Source organism: Ceratotherium simum, chromosome 21 (assembly GCF_057802395.1).
Source record: "Ceratotherium simum simum isolate JZ-2026a chromosome 21, ASM5780239v1, whole genome shotgun sequence".
In the NCBI taxonomy this organism is placed as follows: domain Eukaryota; kingdom Metazoa; phylum Chordata; class Mammalia; order Perissodactyla; family Rhinocerotidae; genus Ceratotherium; species Ceratotherium simum.
This window is the reverse complement of record NC_141920.1, coordinates 46,361,146-46,379,652: the sequence shown is the minus strand read 5'-3', so window position 1 is coordinate 46,379,652 and position 18,507 is coordinate 46,361,146. Positions and strand designations below refer to the sequence as shown.

Sequence of the window (18,507 nt, the reverse complement as noted above, 5' to 3'; positions counted from 1 at the left end):
TCCAAGATATTTCATTATGTATCTCTAAAATATAAGGATTCTGTTTTTAAAATATATATATAACTGCAATACTGTCTTCACATTTAAAAATTAATAATAATTCCTTAACATCATTAAATATCCAGTGTTCAAATTTTCAGTAATGTCATAAATGGCATAATTTCTTTTTTACAGTTATTTAAATCAGGATTCAAATAAGTTGATGTTTTTAAAATCTGTTTTAATCCATAGGCTCCTCTTCCATCTCTGTTTTATTTCTTGCAATTAATTTTTCAAAGGAATCAGGCTGTTTGTCCCGTGGAGTTTCCCACACTCTGAATTCTGTAGACTGCAACTCCATGGTATTGTTTAACACGTTCTTCTGTCTCCTCTATTTTCTTTAAATTGCTGGTGAATCCAAGATCCTGGCAAGAGTCAGGCTCAATTTTTTTTTTCAAGGTAGTGTGTTTTCCCACTAAGAAGTACATAGTATCTGCTTATCTGGTTTTCTCTTTTTCTGTGTCAGCAGCCACTGATGCTCTATACCTCTGTCCTTCACTAGGGGTTACAAAATGGTGATATTCTAATCATGTCATTCCTTCTTGATTTATGAACAGCAATAGTCCTATTGGCATTTACTTGATGGGTGGTCATAGAATTATTGTTTGAAATTATTTCCTTTCAGAATTTTGAGGACAATGCCCCATTATCTCTTAGGTTCTGAGGTTGCTATTGAGAAACTGATGCTATCTTGATTCTAGTTCCTTTTTATTTTTTTTGCTGGGAAAGATTCACTCTGAGCTAATATCTGTGCCAATCTTCCTCTTTTTTTTTTCTTTTTTCTCCCCAAAGTCCCAGTACATAGCTGTATATTTTAGTTGTAAGTTCTTCTAGTTCTTCTATGTGAGCCACCACAGCATGGCTACTGACAGACAAGTGATGTGGTTCTGCACCTGGGAACTGAACCCGGGCCACTGAAGCAGAGTGCACCGAACTTTAACCACTGGGCCATCAGGGCTGGCTCTCTAGCTCCTTTTTAAGTGACGTGCTTTGCTCACTGGAAGCTTTTAGGAGCTTCTCATTATCCCTGGTGTTCTGGAATTTCATGATAGAGAGCCATGGGCTCTTGGTCATTTATTGTGGATTTTTCACTCTGGAGATTGATGTCTTTCAGTTCTGGGAAGTTTTTTTTCTATCATGCCTTCAAAAGGCCCCCTCCACTCCATTTTCTCTGTCTCTCTTTATGGAATTCCTACTAGTCAGACACAGGACTTGGTTCCCTTTTGCATGAAATTTCCTTGACTTTATCTTCTAATACCTCCACTCCTGGCCACTGCCATTCTAGGGACAGGGCAGGTAAAGGGGACTAGGGAGCCCCTAAATTATTTTTCAATACAATTCTAAATAGTACGTCTTTTCACCAAACTCAGATCTAAATTTAGTCTTGTGGAATCCTAATTCGGAAACAGAAATTCATTGGGTACTGCCTCTAGATCAGCCTGACTTTTTTGTCTCCACGGATTTGAGGATGTTTGGCATAATAAAAAAGCTGTGTTCATGATTTTCATCATTCTTATTTTTCTAGTGTGTTCCCTGCTCTCCCAAGGAAACAGAACCTGAGGCAAGGATTGTGTTAATGTTTTGTTTGGGAGGTACAATCCAAGGGCAGCCAGAGTAAAAGTAAAAGGAATTGAGGTGGTGAAAGATGGGGAGCAATGCAGGATTATGCATTATGCACTGGCCACTGCTTCAGGCTAGGGGCACCTGCTCACCTATGCAGGATGTCTCTGGATGGGCTATATGGAGAAACTGCGTCTTGGGACAGTCTCTCGGAGGCAGGGAAAGGGAGTCTATCTTCACCGGATCCCTCCTGTCCACAGAGAATTAGGCCCCTGCACTTCTGCCTTGCATTATGCAGCCTCCTTGGCAGGTGCTTGGGAAGTCAGATCCTAAGGCCTGCAGCACAGGGCTTTATCCAAGTCCAGAGTGGGAGGAGGAGCTGCAAGTCTCGGGGCAACTAGTGAGGCTGGGAGAGCCTGAGGACATGGGGCTCAGTGCTGGGACACAGCCATGTCGATGGTCTGAACGATGGGCTTCCCACAGGAGCCACACAGTTCTGAGTTCTTCTCCAGAAACTTCCAACGTGGCACTAGGACAGAGAGGCCCCTCTACTCTCTAAATACCAAGCTATGAGGTGCATGAGCCTGGGGCCTCCCATGACTTCCACCTTGGGGGAGGCCAGTCTGAGAAAGAAGCCAACGTGCAGAGACAAGAAGCTGAGTTCTGATGCCGTTTTAAATCTTGGCTTCCGGAGCCCTGACTCCAGTGCCACCTGCCCCTCCCCCCGTGCAGTTCTGTGAGACATTAGAGTCTCTTCTGAGGTTTAGTTAGTTTGAGCTGGGCTTCTGTCAGCTGCAGACAGAGGTTCCTGACTAATGGTTATGACCAAGAATAATATCAACAAAGCCTTTTTGAAACCTTTGATCCAATAACAACTTGAAACGAACGATTTTTTTCTTTAAAAAAAACTGAAATTAAAAATACTTGTCCACTTCCGATATCTTCCTACTTAGTGTGTTATGGGCTTCCCTCTTGCAATAAAGGCCCAGGTTAGCACTTCTGTCCAGTACATAATTGGAGAAATCAGGGTGGGGTTATATTAGTTCACATATTAATTTCTTGCCAGGACCCCAGCAGCCTTGGAATCTGCATCCAGAAAGATCCATTTGCAGATCTGCCTAGAGGGCAAAAACTGACCCAACGGTCATCATTCAGAGGGCACTGGAGAGGGTTTGATTCGAGGGCCTGACAAGCCCAGCAGATCCCTAGTAGCGAGTCCGTGTTATATCTTGAACCAGTCTAGCTTTGCTCAATTATCACATGCAGAAAGCCTATAGCTTGCAGGCGCCACTTGTCAGCTGGGGCTGCTAGTGGCTGGGAACTAATCATTAAGCCTGCCGTGGAGCAGAGAAGCCACCTCCCAGCAGCCTTGCAGCCTCCAGCATAGTGTATATTTTCCTATTTCACTTGGATTTGCTCCTAAAGATTGAACTATAGATTATTAATGCTGCGAGCCTCCGGGATCCCAGCGTGACTGTGCTAGGCTCTATTCTGCCTTCGAAGCCTTCAGCACGTATCCTGGCCTGACAGACAGTGATCCAGCAGCTGTCAGAGCTGCTGGGGCTGAGAAAGTACCGTGGGATCCAAACAGCGGTTCCTATTAGCAGCTGTGGGGGCATCGTTGGTGGCATTTGGTGCTCTCTTCTCCCCAAATTACCAGATAGAGTGAATAATAAATCATAAAACACAGCCTCAGAGTTTGCTGGGTGGATGACAAAAAGTGTCTTTAGAGAGAAGGAAAGTGGCTGAGGCCATGCTGGGGCTGTGCCATCTGTCACTCTGCAAAGTTATCCTGGGCGGGTGCAGGCACAGCTGCCAAGCAGCACCCACAGAGCCAGCTTTGGGCATGCACAGGGCCTGCAGCAGTATGACCCCCGGGCTGGGGCCCCCTGCCCCTCCTGGAACGGGAGTGCAGCACAGTGACCGTCTGTGGAACGGTTCCTCCAGGGGAGGCTCTGAGCTAATATTTCCTGTACATCACCTCGTTTAGTCTTCATGTCAACCCCAGGATATAGTTATAAGCCCCTGTTTACAGATAAGAGAGATGAAACTTAGAGGAATGGAGTGGCCTGTTCAAGATAACATGACAGGCTAGGTGAGGTCTGAAGGACCCCTGGGTGTGTTTTCTGAGGAGTGCACTCTCCTTTTCACATGTTATTGCCACCGAGTGAGAGTCTCATTATGCCCTGATAAGAAACTTGAGGCTTGTGTAATGTCAGAAGCAGGGGTTGATGTCAGAAGCAGGGGTTGAACCCAGGACTAGCGGCCATGGAGGTCATTCCCATGGTGGCTGAATGGGAGTGCCCGGGGGGAGCACACGCCTTGGACAGCATGGCCAGCAGCTGCTGGAAGCAGCAAAATACCCTCTGCCAGGCTGCATGGCAGCCTAGTGACTTGTTGGGAGAAAAGCAGCACCAAACTGGGGGTGTAAATCTGTTTTAGTTAGCTCAGGCCATCATCCCAAAATACCACAGACTAGGTGGCTTAAACAACAGAAATTTATTTCTCACAGTTCTAGAGGCTGGAAGTCCAAGATTAGGGTGCCAGCATGATTGGTTTCTCATAAGGACTCTCTTCCTGGCTTGCAGATAGTCACCTTCTCACTGTGTCCTCACATGGAGCGGGGAGATCTCTCTCTTCCTCTTCTTATAAGGCCACAGTCCTACTGGATTAGCTTCTCCACCCTTATGGCCTCATTTAACCTTAATTATCTTCTAAAGACTCTATCTCCAGATATACTCACATTGGCAATTGGGGCTTCAACATATGACTTCTGTGGGGGACACAATTCAGTCCATAGCACTGGAGTCATAGTGGGGTTATCAACTGGGAGAGTAAACCAATAGACAAGTTAAACAGGGTAATGGGATGGAGAATGACTCAAAGATGTTGGTTGGGGGTGAGTAGGGTGATCTGTGTAAAATGAGGGGATGTTATGCCATGTATTAGGCTGGAGATGTTACATAATATGTAATAAATGTGTTCTAAAATTTGAAAAAAATTTCAGTACTTTAAAGATGTTGCTCCATTGACTTCTCACTTGCATTGTTTCTGATGAGGCATCTGTTGTCATTCTTATCTTTATTCTTCTAAAAACAATATGTTTTCTCTTGTTGCTTTTTAGATTTTTCTCTTTATCATTGGTTTTGAGCAGTTTGATTATGATATGCCTTGGTGTAATTTTCTTCATATTTTTCATGCTTGAGATTCATTGAGCTTCTTGGATTTATGGGTTTATAGTTTACATCAAATTTGAAAAAAAATTGGTCACTATTTCTTTGGGCTGTTTGAAGTCTTCCCATAGCTCACTAATACTCTGCTCATTGTTTTAAATTCTTTTTTCCCTTTATGTTTCATTTTGGGTAATTACAATTGTTGTTTTCCAGTCCACCAATCTTTTCTTCAACAAGGTGTAATCTTCCAAATCCCACCCAGTGTACTTTTTTCATCTCAGACATTGTAGTTTTCACCTCTAGACATTTGATTTGGGTCTTTTCTATACCTTCTACATCTCTACTTAACTTTTTGATCAAATTATAATAACTTTGAATATCCTTGTCTGCTGATTCTAACGTCTGTGTCAGTTCTGTGGTTTGGTTTCAATCGACTGATTTTCCTCCTCATTTTGGGTTGTATTTTCCTGCTTCTTTGGATGCCTGTTGTTTTTCTTGCTACTGAGGGGAGACTCAAGTATGTACTCTACCCACCGCTCCATGAATCTTTGTTTTTTTTGTGAGGAAGATCAGCCCTGAGCTAACAATCATGCTAATCCTCCTCTTTTTGCTGAGGAAGACCCGCTCTGAGCTAACAGCTATTGCCAATCCTCCTCCTTTTTGTTCCCCCCAAAGCCCCAGTAGATAGTTGTACGTCATAGTTGCACATCCCTCCAGTTGCTGTATGCGGGATGCGGCCTCAGAATGGCCGGACAAGCGGTGCGTTGGTGCACGCCGGGGATCCGAACCCAGGCCGCCAGCAGCGGAGCACGTGCACTTAACCGCTAAGCCACGGGGCCAGCCCTACATGAATCTTGAGGTTCTCTAGGCTGGCTGGTAGGAACACACATTATTCCCAACCCAGTGTGAGCACCAGACTTTTGAGTAGTTCTTTCCCAGCCTTGAGTAGTTTCCTCAGCCACATGCACTGATCAAGACTCAACTGAATTCTCAAGGGGGACGTTCTGCAGATCTCCGCAGTTCTCTCTCTGTGCAGCTCTCTCCTCTCCAGTACTCTGTCCTGAGAACTCTAGCTTCCTTGGCCTCCCCAGACTCACAGCTCCATTCCTCAACTCAGGGAGTCTGTTGGGGTCTCCCTGCATTCCACTCCCTTTGCTGTGCCTGGAAACTCTCAAGGTAGCAAGCTGGATCAATCATAGTTTCACCTTATTTGTTTCCAGTGTCTCAGAGATCACTGTCTTTCATTGCCTTATGTCTAATATCTTGAAAATAATTATTTTTTACATTTTGTGCAGTTTTTGAGTTTTATCAGGTAAAAGGGTAAATCTACTCCCCCAAAAATTAAAAAAAAAAATGAATGCTACGACGTCTATTCCTAAGATTTCAGATAAGGATTTGTTGATCTGTATATAATTAGGGCTAAGTTCATCCTGATTGATAATAGATATAAATCCAAACTTCAAATGGTCTTCTTGATAGTTTTGTGGGGTTTTTTTGGCTGACTTCTGGTCAAGTTTGGTCACTTAGCTATGAAAGATATTGCAGAGTAGTTCAGCCTGCTGCATTCCAGACTCTTTGTAGCATTATTTACCCAAAATACCACAGGTAAGAAAGCAAAAGACGACATATTCTAGACTTACATACAATGTGGGTTCTACATGGGACTGAGCTTCCTCCAAAGACCTCATGTAAGACTTGGAAGGTGGACATGAACATCATGAGGGGGAGACTCTGCTTCCACTGCTTTTCTTGCTTTTGCTGGTAAGCCTAGTCACGGTAGTGTTTGGCATCAGCTGTAGCAGAATCCTATTAGTGGCAAGAGGCGGGACTTAGGGTACCCGTTTTCCTGGTGTGCATTCTGGCAGAGAAAGTGTGGTCATGGTGCTGGCAGCTATTGTGGCAGTTTCCTAACTCCACAATTTCCTCTCTGTTGCAGAGGTTGACCAGGTCTGCAGAGCTGTTTTCTGAATTTTTCCTGGAAACCAGATCAAAGCCCATTCAAGGAATTTTATAAACTATCCAAAACTGACAGAGTATCGCTATCTGTTTGAACTAGCCAGAGAGGATTCTGTTCTCTGCAACTGAACCCTGACTGATAAATTAATCACTGTACTTACTCATAATGTGGTTGGTTACAAAGCTTTTCTGAGGAACAGGAGACAGGTTGGCTCTGCCACTTCCTGGTTCCCTCAGGCATGCTTTACCAGAATTTTCAATCTGTGGTTTCTTTGGAGGAGTCCTTTAAATGCTCTTGTCCATTTTGTGGAGGTGAGTTTAGTGAAAAGCAGAGAGTCTCTGTAAATCCACAGATACACAAAAACTGCAGTATGTTCCAAAGTTCACTAAAAAGCTTGACCCCTCTAAACTGTGACACCTCCCTGTAACCTCAAATATGTTGAGTCCACGAAGGACACACATCTGTCTTTCATTTGGCCCAAGGGAGTACCGGTTTCTGTGTTTCAAATACTAATAAATCTTGATTCCTCTCTATTTTTTAAAAAGTAAAAATACAAATAGACATTTTAATATTTTCTTCCTCCACACATGAATTATCCTGTGCATCCCCTGAGGTATTTTGTCAGAAAAGCAAAATTAGTCTCATGTCCCAAGCATAAATTGTATTTCTGGTTGATCTTCTTACAAGAGGTAAATGACAAGTCAAACACAACAAGTGCTTTCTCTAAAGGGTGGTCACTGCATAATGGAAAACATACCCCTCATCCTGTATAATGGGAATTAGACTGAGAGTCAAGGGACTCTGGTTCCAGTGTCATTGATGCCACATCTTGGTTTTAACCCACGGCAAGCCCTTCCACTTGGTTTTCTCCTCTGTGAGGCAAGTGTGTTGGAGTGAAGTTAAGGTCTTTCCTAGCACCCAGGTTCCAACAGAGGTAAGTTGTGCTGTCCATGAGCTTGTTGCAGGTCTTAATTCCAGGAGCTAATAGCAGTTACCCTTCAACTCTTCTCGTCGCATATAGCTCAATCACCTGAAATATGTTCTGCGCAGTGAGATTAGGTATGGGTTTTGTATTCTACTTAGCTTTTAAATTATTTTTCTAATTTTCTATAATAAACATGTATTGCTTTTGTAATGGAAAATAGTAAAAAGTAAACAAATATGTACAAAATAATCCTCAAAAAGAGACATAAAAAGATCCAGGCCTAGGAGGAAACGAATAAGAATGCTGCATGTGTGATAACTCCATGCTGCCCAGTTGGCCTCAAAGCATGTCTTTGCAGTTGTTAGTTGCCATAAAAAATTTAGGTAGGCAGGCCAGTTTCTTCTCATGGTTCAGTAGACTGAAAACATGATTTCTGAAATGCATTTATTTTAACAATTCCAATAACAATAGAACACCTCAGTTGTTTCTTGGAGCTTGGTAAAGAGGTATTTATATTAAAGCAATTTAGTATCCTTGTAGATAACCATTGACTCATCAGCTATTATTTTAAACTCATAAATGATAACGTTCGACCTACACGCTGCCAGGTGAGAAGGAGGAAGAAAATATATAAAAGACTTTAACTTCTGCAGCAAAAGTTTGAAAAGAAAAGTGTTATCACAAAGATGCCCAGAGGGACAGAAGTCAGTTCTGAATATACCATTCAGATCTCCTAAACCCAAAATCAAGACCTGGGATCTAACAATGGGATAGGATGTTAGTAATCCAGACTGCTGTGGATAATTGATGAGGAAGTGACAGGTTGCTTGGGGTTTGGTCAGCTGAGCGTACACAAGCATAAATGAATAGGGAAGGATATACATGGTGGGATGGAACCTTTATTTTAGCTAGCAAGGCCAAGTGTCCCTTGCCTCGCCTACAGTGTGACCAAATGCCCCAGAGAGCTTGCCTGCTCCTCCCCTTCTCCCACACCACTCTCCTTCACCATCTGTCCACTTTTGGCCCATGATCTGGGGAGAATTTTCTTTCTGACTGACCCTACAAAAGGAGGCATAGCGAGAAATCACTTCTTCCTTTTACCCATTGGGCCTTCACTGAGCATCCACCTGTTAGTTACCACATCTGCCTGTCAGAGACTCAGAACCAAACGGGCTGATGATTAGCTATTTAGGAAATGATTGTCCATAGATGCTGTGTCCAACATCACTGATTACAAATTCCATGAATGTGACTGGTCTACAGCAGCACTGTCCAATAGAACTTTCTGCAATGATGGAAATAATCTATTCTGTGCTGTCCAACGTGGTAGCCACTAGCCACATGTGGATATTGAGCATGTGAAATGTGGCTAGTGTGACTAAGGAACTGAACTTTTCATTTTATTTAATTTTAATTAAAATTTAAATAGTCACATCTGGCAATTTGCTATCATATTGGACAGTGCAGGGCTAAGGTTTTTGTAACTTGACAATGCATGAAACAATTTTCCAAAACAATTTTTAAAACTATATGATAGATTCTAGAATTACTATATAACTCACATAGCTCATAATTTCAAATTTTAAATGATATTCAGAACCTACTTGGTAGCTTTTGGTGCCAGTGGTTTGAAATGAAATCGACTTTAAGTGTTACTTATAAAGAAACATTTGATCCATTCCTTTGCCATAAAGTGCCCTGGGAGGTACACTATCAACTCTAGTCTTCAGACATTACTGACTCCAAATAAAGCACCTGATTTCACACTTAATTCTTGATAATGATCTCTCTCTCAGTAATTTTTTTTTCCTCAGAGCATGATTCTGAAAAAAAAAAATCATATAAAATTTCATGGGTACCTCCAAATAGATATTTTTTAAAACAAGATATAGCAAGTGCATACATTAGTGCCATTTTAAAACATTTGCTCACTTGATTTTTAAAGGAAGCACTGTATTTTCCCAAATTTTCCTTAAGTTAGGAGGGAGAAGGAATACTGCACAAAAGGCTGGAAGTGTCTACCTCTCCATAAAGGCTACTATGGACTTGTAGCGAATATGAACACTTGAGCTAAAGTAATTACAGAACTTTGCACTTCTCTGGTACTCCACATCTTTTAAGTAGTTTCACGTCATCATCTACTTTTATCCTGTGATGTGGGCAGATTTATCATAGATTATATCTTTACTTTAGAGATGAGGAAATTGATGCTCACTGAGGGTAAATGGCTCACCCCAGTTCACAAAGCTAATAAACAACAATGCCGGAATTGAACGCTCTGTCTTAGTGTAGTGTCCTTTCAACTCTGGGGAAAGAGCAGTAACAATTCGCTTTTACACACTGCCAGAGTTTCAGACCAAATTCTCTTAGAATATACACCAGGAGTGCACAGGCACAGCATGACACAGCTGGCGCTCAGGGAGGCAGCAGTGGAGGTGGGGACTACAGGTAACTTGCAGGTGACGGGGTGGTCTCACTACAAGGTATTTCTTTGTTTTTATAAAGCTTGGTGAAAAGTTTGAATTTGTTTTTTGTTTTGTTTTTTTTTTAATTTTTTGTTTATTGCAGTAACATTGGTTTATAACATTGTAAAAATTTCAGGTGTACATCATTGTACTTCTATTTCTGCATAGATTACATCATGTTCACCAACAAAATACTAATTACAACCCATCACCACACACATGTACCGAATTATCCCTTTCACCCTCCTCCCTCCCCCCTTCCCCTCTGGTAACCACCAATCCAATCTCTGTCCCTATGTGTTTGTTGAATTTGTTTTATAATGTTGCAGGTGTGGTCCAACAGTCATGTATGTGAATTATGTCTCACACTTTACTGATTTGTCCCATGTACAGTTCACACTCCAGCACTGCTTCTGGGATGCTGGGCCATCCCTGCACTGGAATCATCTCCCCCGGGTGTGAATAAGTGATTTAAACATACACATTTCCTGTCAGATAATGAAAGCACTGGTTTTCTTTTATAGCAGGGAGAATGTCAAGTTCCTCTGTTGTAGGAGGGAATAACGCCTGCTTGGAAGGGGTGATATGATATAAGGACTCTGGGAGTTCACGTTGAACAAAGTGGGTAGAGAAATGTTGGTGAAGAAGAATCCATTAATAAATGTGAGCTCCAGCCCCTCATCTCCCACTTTAGGTAGATGTTAGCTTTTTTTTTTTTTTTGAGGAAGATTGGCCCTGAGCTAACATCTGTTGCCAATCTTCCTCCTATTTTCCCTTTTTCTCCCCAAAGCCCCAGTAGATAGTTGCGTGTCACAGCTGTACAACCTTCTAGTTGCTCTATGTGGGACGCGGCCTCAGCACGGCTTGATGAGCGGTGCGTAGGTCCACGCCCAGGATCCAAACTGGCGAACCCCAAGCACTGAAGCAGAGCGCGAGAACTTAACCGCTACACCACTGGGCCGGCCCCTAGGTTGATGTTAATAGGTACCGAATTTGCTTGCTCATTCTTTTTTTTTTTTTTAAAGATTTTATTTATTTATTTTTTTCCCCCCAAAGCCCCAGTAGATAGTTGTATGTCACAGCTGCACATCCTTCTAGTTGCTGTATGTGGGACGCAGCCTCAGCATGGCCGGAGAAGCGGTGCATCGGTGCGCGCCCGGGATCCGAACCCGGGCCACCAGCAGCGGAGCGCGCGCACTTAACCGCTAAGCCTCGGGGCCGGCCCTGCTTGCTCATTCTTAAATTCTCACTAATAAATGCCTTTTACATTAAAAAAAAATCTTGGCTGAGAAGGGATACTCATTTTTCTTTCATTCATTCATGGGCACCATCCTCAAGGCAAAGACTCTTACTAACAGGGAATGAGATTAAGGTATGGTTTGAGATACCTCAAAACATAAAAAATCTCAATCCAGGCCTTTCTGATAAATGCTAACATGATATGCCAAACAATATGTTCATGACAAGGCAAATTACTGGAACACATTGGATAACGAGATAAATAAAAATCTCCATATTTTATGCAGAGCTCCATGTGTTCATTACTGTTAACTTTCATTCCTGACTATGTGAATGGGTGTGTTTGTTCACAGTATAATCTGTGGCATGGATATCTGAGGGGACATGTGCTGGCTATAATTTCAGGATGGTTCAGAACAATCTCCCCTTTCATCCCAGGAAAGGTTAATTCCACACAAATGTCACTATGGGAAGAGGGAGGGAGGTGACATATACTAGGAAAAAAAACCCTAGTCTGCTAACCAGAGCAATATGTCAAATAAAAATGGACATATGTTGGGGCCGGCCTGGTGGCGCAAGCGGTTGGGTGCGTGCGCTCCGCTGCGGCGGCCCGGGGTTCGCTGGTTGGGATCCCGGGCGCACACCGACGCACTGCTTTGGCAAGCCATGCTGTGGCGGCGTCCCATGTAAAGTGGAGGAGGATGGGCATGGATGTTAGCCCAGGGCCGTCTTCCTCGGCAAAAAAAGAGGAGGATTGGCGGATGTTAGCACAGGGCTGATCTCCTCACAAAAAAAAAAAAAAAAAGACATATGTTGTGTCAAATGGAATTTGGCCCCCACATTGGTCTATACTTCCAGATCTAAGGTTGACTGTCCCAGTAACAAGGGATGTTCAAAACGTGAGTCAGCCTCACAGGCTATGTGATAGTATGAGAAACACCAGTTGGCAAAAAGCTGCCTGTTGGAGCAAGGTGGCCAGCAAGTGATCAATGAGGAGCCCCAGACGGAGCAAGCCTGACCTAAATCGCCTTTATGAGGGCAGAGAAACTGTAATTAAATGACCAGGAAGCAAAATGAAGAGAATGGATTTCGATTTTAGCAAATCACTTGAGAAAGAACTCTTTATAAGGCTATCAAACAGAACTGGCATTATCTGAGATGAAACTGACGAGCAGGAACACTTTAGTCTACAGAAAGGCAAGTTGCTGAGTCGGTAAGTGGCCGACAGGGAAGTCTATATCTTGGGAGAACTATTATCCAACAACTTTTAGATATGTACAAAAAAATCGACACGTTGGAGTGGGCAGTCATATTTCAAGAAAATTTTGATGAGTCTGGAAAAATGGGCACCTAGAATTTAGTGTGAGATTTTCCACTGGACACAGCACAAGGCCACTAGCTACAGAGGAACAGAAAAACATTTAAGTCATGATTAAATGGCTCCAATTGGAATCTAATAAATAAATTAGGAGACAATGTGGGCTGGCAACATCCTGCTTTGCAGCTCCAAAGACAGAGATAGCACAAGGCAGCTTTCCTAAGAGAGTAAATTCTGGAGCTTCACAGTTCAAAAAGGTAATGGCAGTGTTTTAAAGAGCCTGCTCAAATCCCACTTAGAATACTGTGCACAGCAGCACTTACCCACTAAAAATAGGCCATTCGAGTGTCTGGGGGAAGTGTGGAGGAGGATGGAGCGCTCGCAGGAGGAGAGGGCTGGATGAGGGCAGTCTTTGAGAGCTGAACATGTTAAGATGTGAAAAGAGGTGATTTAATCAAGGTTTATGAGCATCTGATGGGCTCACACAAAGACTCTAGGGCAAGACCTATTCACACCGTGAGGATAAAGGATGCTACAGACTGTTAATTAAGGCTAAGGGGGGAGGGATTCAGTAGGCAAGACCTTTTCTTTGCAGGGCCATCAATAAGTGGGGTAAATGAAACGAGGTGGAGTTAAGAAGGCAGAGAAGGCACGGGACATGCCTTGTTAAAGCCCTGAGACAGAGACTTCTCACGAAACCGCCTCAGCCCCCCTCCTCCTCTCCACCCCCGGTTCCCATTTCCCGACTTCTCAGCACTCTCGCTGATGCTCCTTCTGCCCCCCAGGGTCCTGAGGGAGGAGTAGTATCAGCAGGGTGGAAGGCACTGTTCATTCCAGAGGACTTAGCAGGGGCATTGCAAGGTTTGTGATGGGTGTGTGTACGTGTGCGCATCAGACACAAGTGCTCTTATGGGTAAGACTGGGAGAAGTACATTTTAGTAACACAGTTGCTACGTGACTTTAAATGCTGGTTGGTTCAAAAAGGAACAAATGATAAAAATAGGCTCCATTCTTTTTCCAAAATGGTAAATCAATCAATCGATCAATTTATTTTTCTCTCTCTCTTTCACACACACATACACACACACAGGCGCACACACACGCACATGCACAGAGTCACCAGTGGTGAATTTGTTCTCTTCATCGCCATAGTTTGTACTAGCACTCCAAGGTAAAAACAAAGGATAAAATATAGGTGGAATCCAAGCCAGCCGGGGCCCAGACTCTCAGCCGCGCTACTGTCCTGTGACAGCTGTCCGACTGGGTATCACAGTGGCTGACTGCTCAGCCACCACCACATGTCCCCAAATGGCTCCAAGCAAGCCCTCCGCAGGCAGCCAGAGCCACTGCTCGTGAGGGCTCGACTGCTACAGCGTCTGCCTCTGTGGCTGCCACCGTGCCTGCTGGCACCACCAGTGCCTGCTCTGTCCTAGCCCTTGATGGGGTAAGAATCGATGTGGGGAAGTGGAGAGAAAGGATCCAGAGGGTTTCTTTGAACCTGGAGAGGAACATGATCTTGAGGTCATGTCTGTCGTTCAGAAGACAGAGCAGCTGGTCAATGGTCAGCCCTGCCAGCATGGAGGAGTGTGACCCCAGACGCGGCGATGGAAACAGGCCCGGATTTGAACAAGAAATGTTGCTGGTGCTGCCGAGGTCAGGGAAACAATCAGTATTCGTATTGTGGCCAAAATAAGCTAAACCATTCACCCTGCCTACTTGGAAAGAGCCTCGCCAGTCTGTCTAACAACAGACAGGGCAGCCAGTGCTGGGCCAAGAATTAGCACTGGGATCTGGCAGCATTTCGTGGCACTTGAAAAGAATGTGGCCACAGCTGTATGTACATGCTCACATACATATGGGAGTGACCGACAAGGCATGGCAGTGCCCTCAGTGCCTTACTTAAAAGTGATCGGCGACCCCTTCAACGATCAGCCGCCATCTCCCACTCCCCTTGCTTCTTCTTTCTTACAGATGTCAATTGGCACACGCTAATATACAGTGTTGTCCCATTTTGCCATCCCAAATATTCACTCTTAGCAAACAAATTAACTTTTAAAATTATTACTGTCATCAGTTAACAGCTGCGCCCCAACTAGTGGTCCCAAGCCCACAAAGTCTATCTGTTTCAACATTACCTTCTTCTTGGGGAAAAACAAACCAGCTAGGGTTTTGGAATTGGATCAAACATGAAAAGATGTTCAGAGAAGACTCTTAGCATATGGCTCCCCACCAAGTAAAATTTTTCTTTAACAAAAAACTGATTCTCCCCTAACTCAAATATTTTGGGTAAGGTTGAAAGCAACAATAAAATCCTATGCACAAGCTAAGGAACACATGAATTCATTTTCTAAATACTTGTATTTTTATTTATTTTAAATAAATATTGGAGTCAAGTCTACAAAGATTTGAGGAGGGAAAGCCTGATTAAGGAATTTGATACTTTACCAAAAAATAGTTTCTAATTGGAAGCATTAGGAAGATATCCTCATACATAAAATGTTTCAGAAATTAAGTACTTTTTCTGGAAAAAAATAAAAACCCATGCATGATAAAAATGCTTAGCAAGCCAGTAATAAAAAGAAATTTTCTTATCTTGATAAAGAGCACCTACAAAAATATGTATGGCAAATGTCACACACTTAATATTGAACATGTTACCTTTTGATTAAGAATAAGGCAAGGGTGCCATCCGCTGCTACGTCTGTCCCACCTTTTAGTGCAAATCTTAGCCAGTGTAGGAAGACAAGAAAAAGAAATTAAAGTTACAAAGATTGGAAAAGAAGAAACAAAACTGTCATTATTTGCAGATGATATGATTTTTCTGTGGGAGAAATCTAAGAGAATCTACAGGTAAATCATTTGAATGAATGAGGGAGTTTAGGGAATTTGCAGAATACAAAACCCAACAAAAAGTTAGTGCATTTCTATATGCTATATAGCAGCAATCAACAAGAAAATGATATTTACAACAGCAATAAAAAAGCACTTTGGACCATATTAAACAAAAATTATGCAAGCCATTATGGAAACGATTAAAACCTTTATTCAAAGATATTAAACAGAAGTAAATAAATCAAGGCCTATACTATGCTATGATATTGGAGTTAATATCAAAGATGTCAATTCTCACCTAATTGATCTAAGGTTTAATGCATTTCCTATCAAATCCAATGGGGCTCTTCATGGAGCTTCACAAGTTTACTACAAAACTAATGGAACAGCAAAGGGACAAAAGTATCCAAGACACCCTGAAGAAGACAACAGATTCCATTAAAATTAAGAATATCCGTTAATTGATACCATATAGAAAGTGAAAAGACAGGCCTCAAAATGGGAGAAGACATATTAAAAATACACAACCAACACAAGTTTGTATCCAGAATATGTAAATCATTCCTGTGAAGGAATAAGAAGACACCCAAAAGAAAATTGGGCAAATGTCACAAACAAGCATTTCCCAGAAACTATCACAAACTGCTCACGAACAAATGAAAAGGCACTAAGCTGCATTATGAATCGGGAAGGGAGAAGGAAAACCATAGGAAGATGTCTTTTCACACCACCAGGATGGCCAAATTCTAAAGTGCAATAGCGCCAAGGCTGACAGGGCTGTAGAGGTTCTCTAGGTACACGAGACACAGCAGTAGATACAACTACCTTGGGGAACATTCTGGCATCACCTAGTACACACAAGAGAAATTCTTGCACATGAGGTGTGGCCACAGTGCTCATACGATTGTTTGTAACGACACCAAACTGGGAACACTTTAAACATCATTCACCAGGGAAATACAAGGATGAACTGTGACACAGTTGTATAAGGGACTATTATACAGCAGGGAAACAAATGACCTACAGCCACATATATCATCCTGGGTGGGCCTCACAAACATAGTGCTTAACAGAGTGTTGACTTTCTCTCGTCGGTCATAAAATCGATTCAAAAGTAGGCAAAACAAATTAACATATTATTTAGGAAATCATATATAAATGGCACATCTTTAAAACAAGGGAGGCCCGGCCCCGGTTTTGGTATAAAGTTTTACCGGGACACAGCCATGTCCATTTGTGTACCATTGTCTATGGCTGCTTCACACTACAGTGGCAGAGTTGAGTACCCGTGACAGAAGTCGTATGGCCCTCAAAGCTGAAAACTCTCTGGCCCTTTATAGAGAAAGTTTGCCAATCTCTGCTTTACAGCAAAGAAAGGAAATGATTAACCCAAACTTCAGGATAGTGGTTACCTCCAAGGAGACAGGGGGGGTGTGATCAGAGAGGAAGTAAGGAATTATTTCTTAACGTAAGTGGTCGGCACATAGATTTCCAGTACTATTATCCCTTAAAGTGTACATATATAGTCTATATACTTTTTCATCTGTATGCTTTGTATTGTATTCTACAGTTTAAAAAAAATTTTAAGAGGGAAGAGAGATTGCTTCTGATCCTGGCAGTCACCTCCATGGGTACTGAGGACCCCAGAATTCCGTGACTTACATCCTACATCCATATCTGGTACTAGCTTTGTCATCATCTTGTTTGTGGAGAGAGGGAAATTCTCCTAATCTTTCTAAGTAGCAAACTGCATCCAGAAGTAGCTTTCTAATCTATAATTCTAGCCTTCCTAGAGATACAGGATAAAAGACTGTCTTAGAATTTGAAAAGACTGAGATCTAGATCACCCAGTCTAACCCACCTGCCAGTGCAGAATTCCTTTCACAATATTTGGACAAACGGCCGCCCCCTCTGCTGCAGCACGTGCCGTGAGGAAGAAGGCTGGAGTCATAAACAGCCTGTCCGTGGCTGTGGAAGTCCCACCTGGACCAGGTGCTTCCACATCCTGCTCCCAAATCTACCTCTTAAATTTCTGACCATTGCTCTCAGCAGCCCGTGTTGAAAGGGACTTGAATATCATCTCATCCAGACCCGTCTGTGGTGTGGAGGCCATGTATGAACGCATCTGGGATCTGGGCCTGTGCGTGGCCATGGGGACCAGGTGTGGTCTCGTCAAGAGTCCACACAATTCTCCATGTGACTCTTCAGTCTCTAGCCAATGCTAGCAGTCAGATATTCTTTATTGTATTAGAACAAAATCTCTGCCACTCTAGCATCTCCCAGGGATTTCTGTTTTGCTTTCTGGCACATCACAAGACATTATGTATGTCTGCATGTCCCTTAGGAAAGTACAGCGTCCAGCTTACCTGTAGAGATCTGTGATCAGCTCCTCCTCATACCGAGCACACAGGTTGTTGAGGACTTGCTCATGCTGGCCAAACAAGCGGATGTAGTTGGAGGCCGGGAAAGGCTCTTTAGAAAGGCACGTGATGGTTTCCACCATTTTATACTTGTTAATATGTATTCGGAAGTAAGTCCCATTTTTCGCATTACCTGTTACTATTTCTAAACCCTGGTGGGGGGTGGATCAGAAAAACAACATCAGAAACATTTCTGGACTTAGGAACTTTATCATAGCAATTTATTTTTCAAATAAAACAGGTTATATCTATCTTATCGCTGTTGCAAATAACAGTTATAGATATTGATTAAACTCAACAGAAGATAACCATGTGTCATAAACCACATACTTGGATTTCATGACTAAATGTTCCTCAGGATGTTTTAAACTGTGATTGCATTGTTCCACGTTTCTAAATTAGTTGCTAGGTTACGACCAATTCTCTATTACTCAATACTTCGCACAGCTAGTATGTGGAACTAGGTCTCTTCTCTTCTGCGAGGTGTTTTAAGACTTAATTTTCTTAGTTTTTTCACAACACCATTTTGAGAAAAACCTCCCAGTCAAAAGTGATCAGAAAGCATTTCAGTTTTTTAAA

The 18,507-nt window shown here is 42.7% G+C and overlaps 1 protein-coding gene across 1 annotated transcript in view; it reads right to left on the bottom strand.

The window, feature by feature from the left end:
• The window catches only part of CFAP61 (cilia and flagella associated protein 61), a 292,142-nt gene that overhangs the window by 37,828 nt on the left and 235,807 nt on the right, over window positions 1–18,507 (bottom strand). Inside the window, exon 24 of the mRNA XM_004433707.3 lies at window positions 17,875–18,080. Coding sequence (XP_004433764.1) covers window positions 17,875–18,080 — 206 coding nt within the window. The remainder of the gene's footprint in view (window positions 1–17,874; window positions 18,081–18,507) is intronic.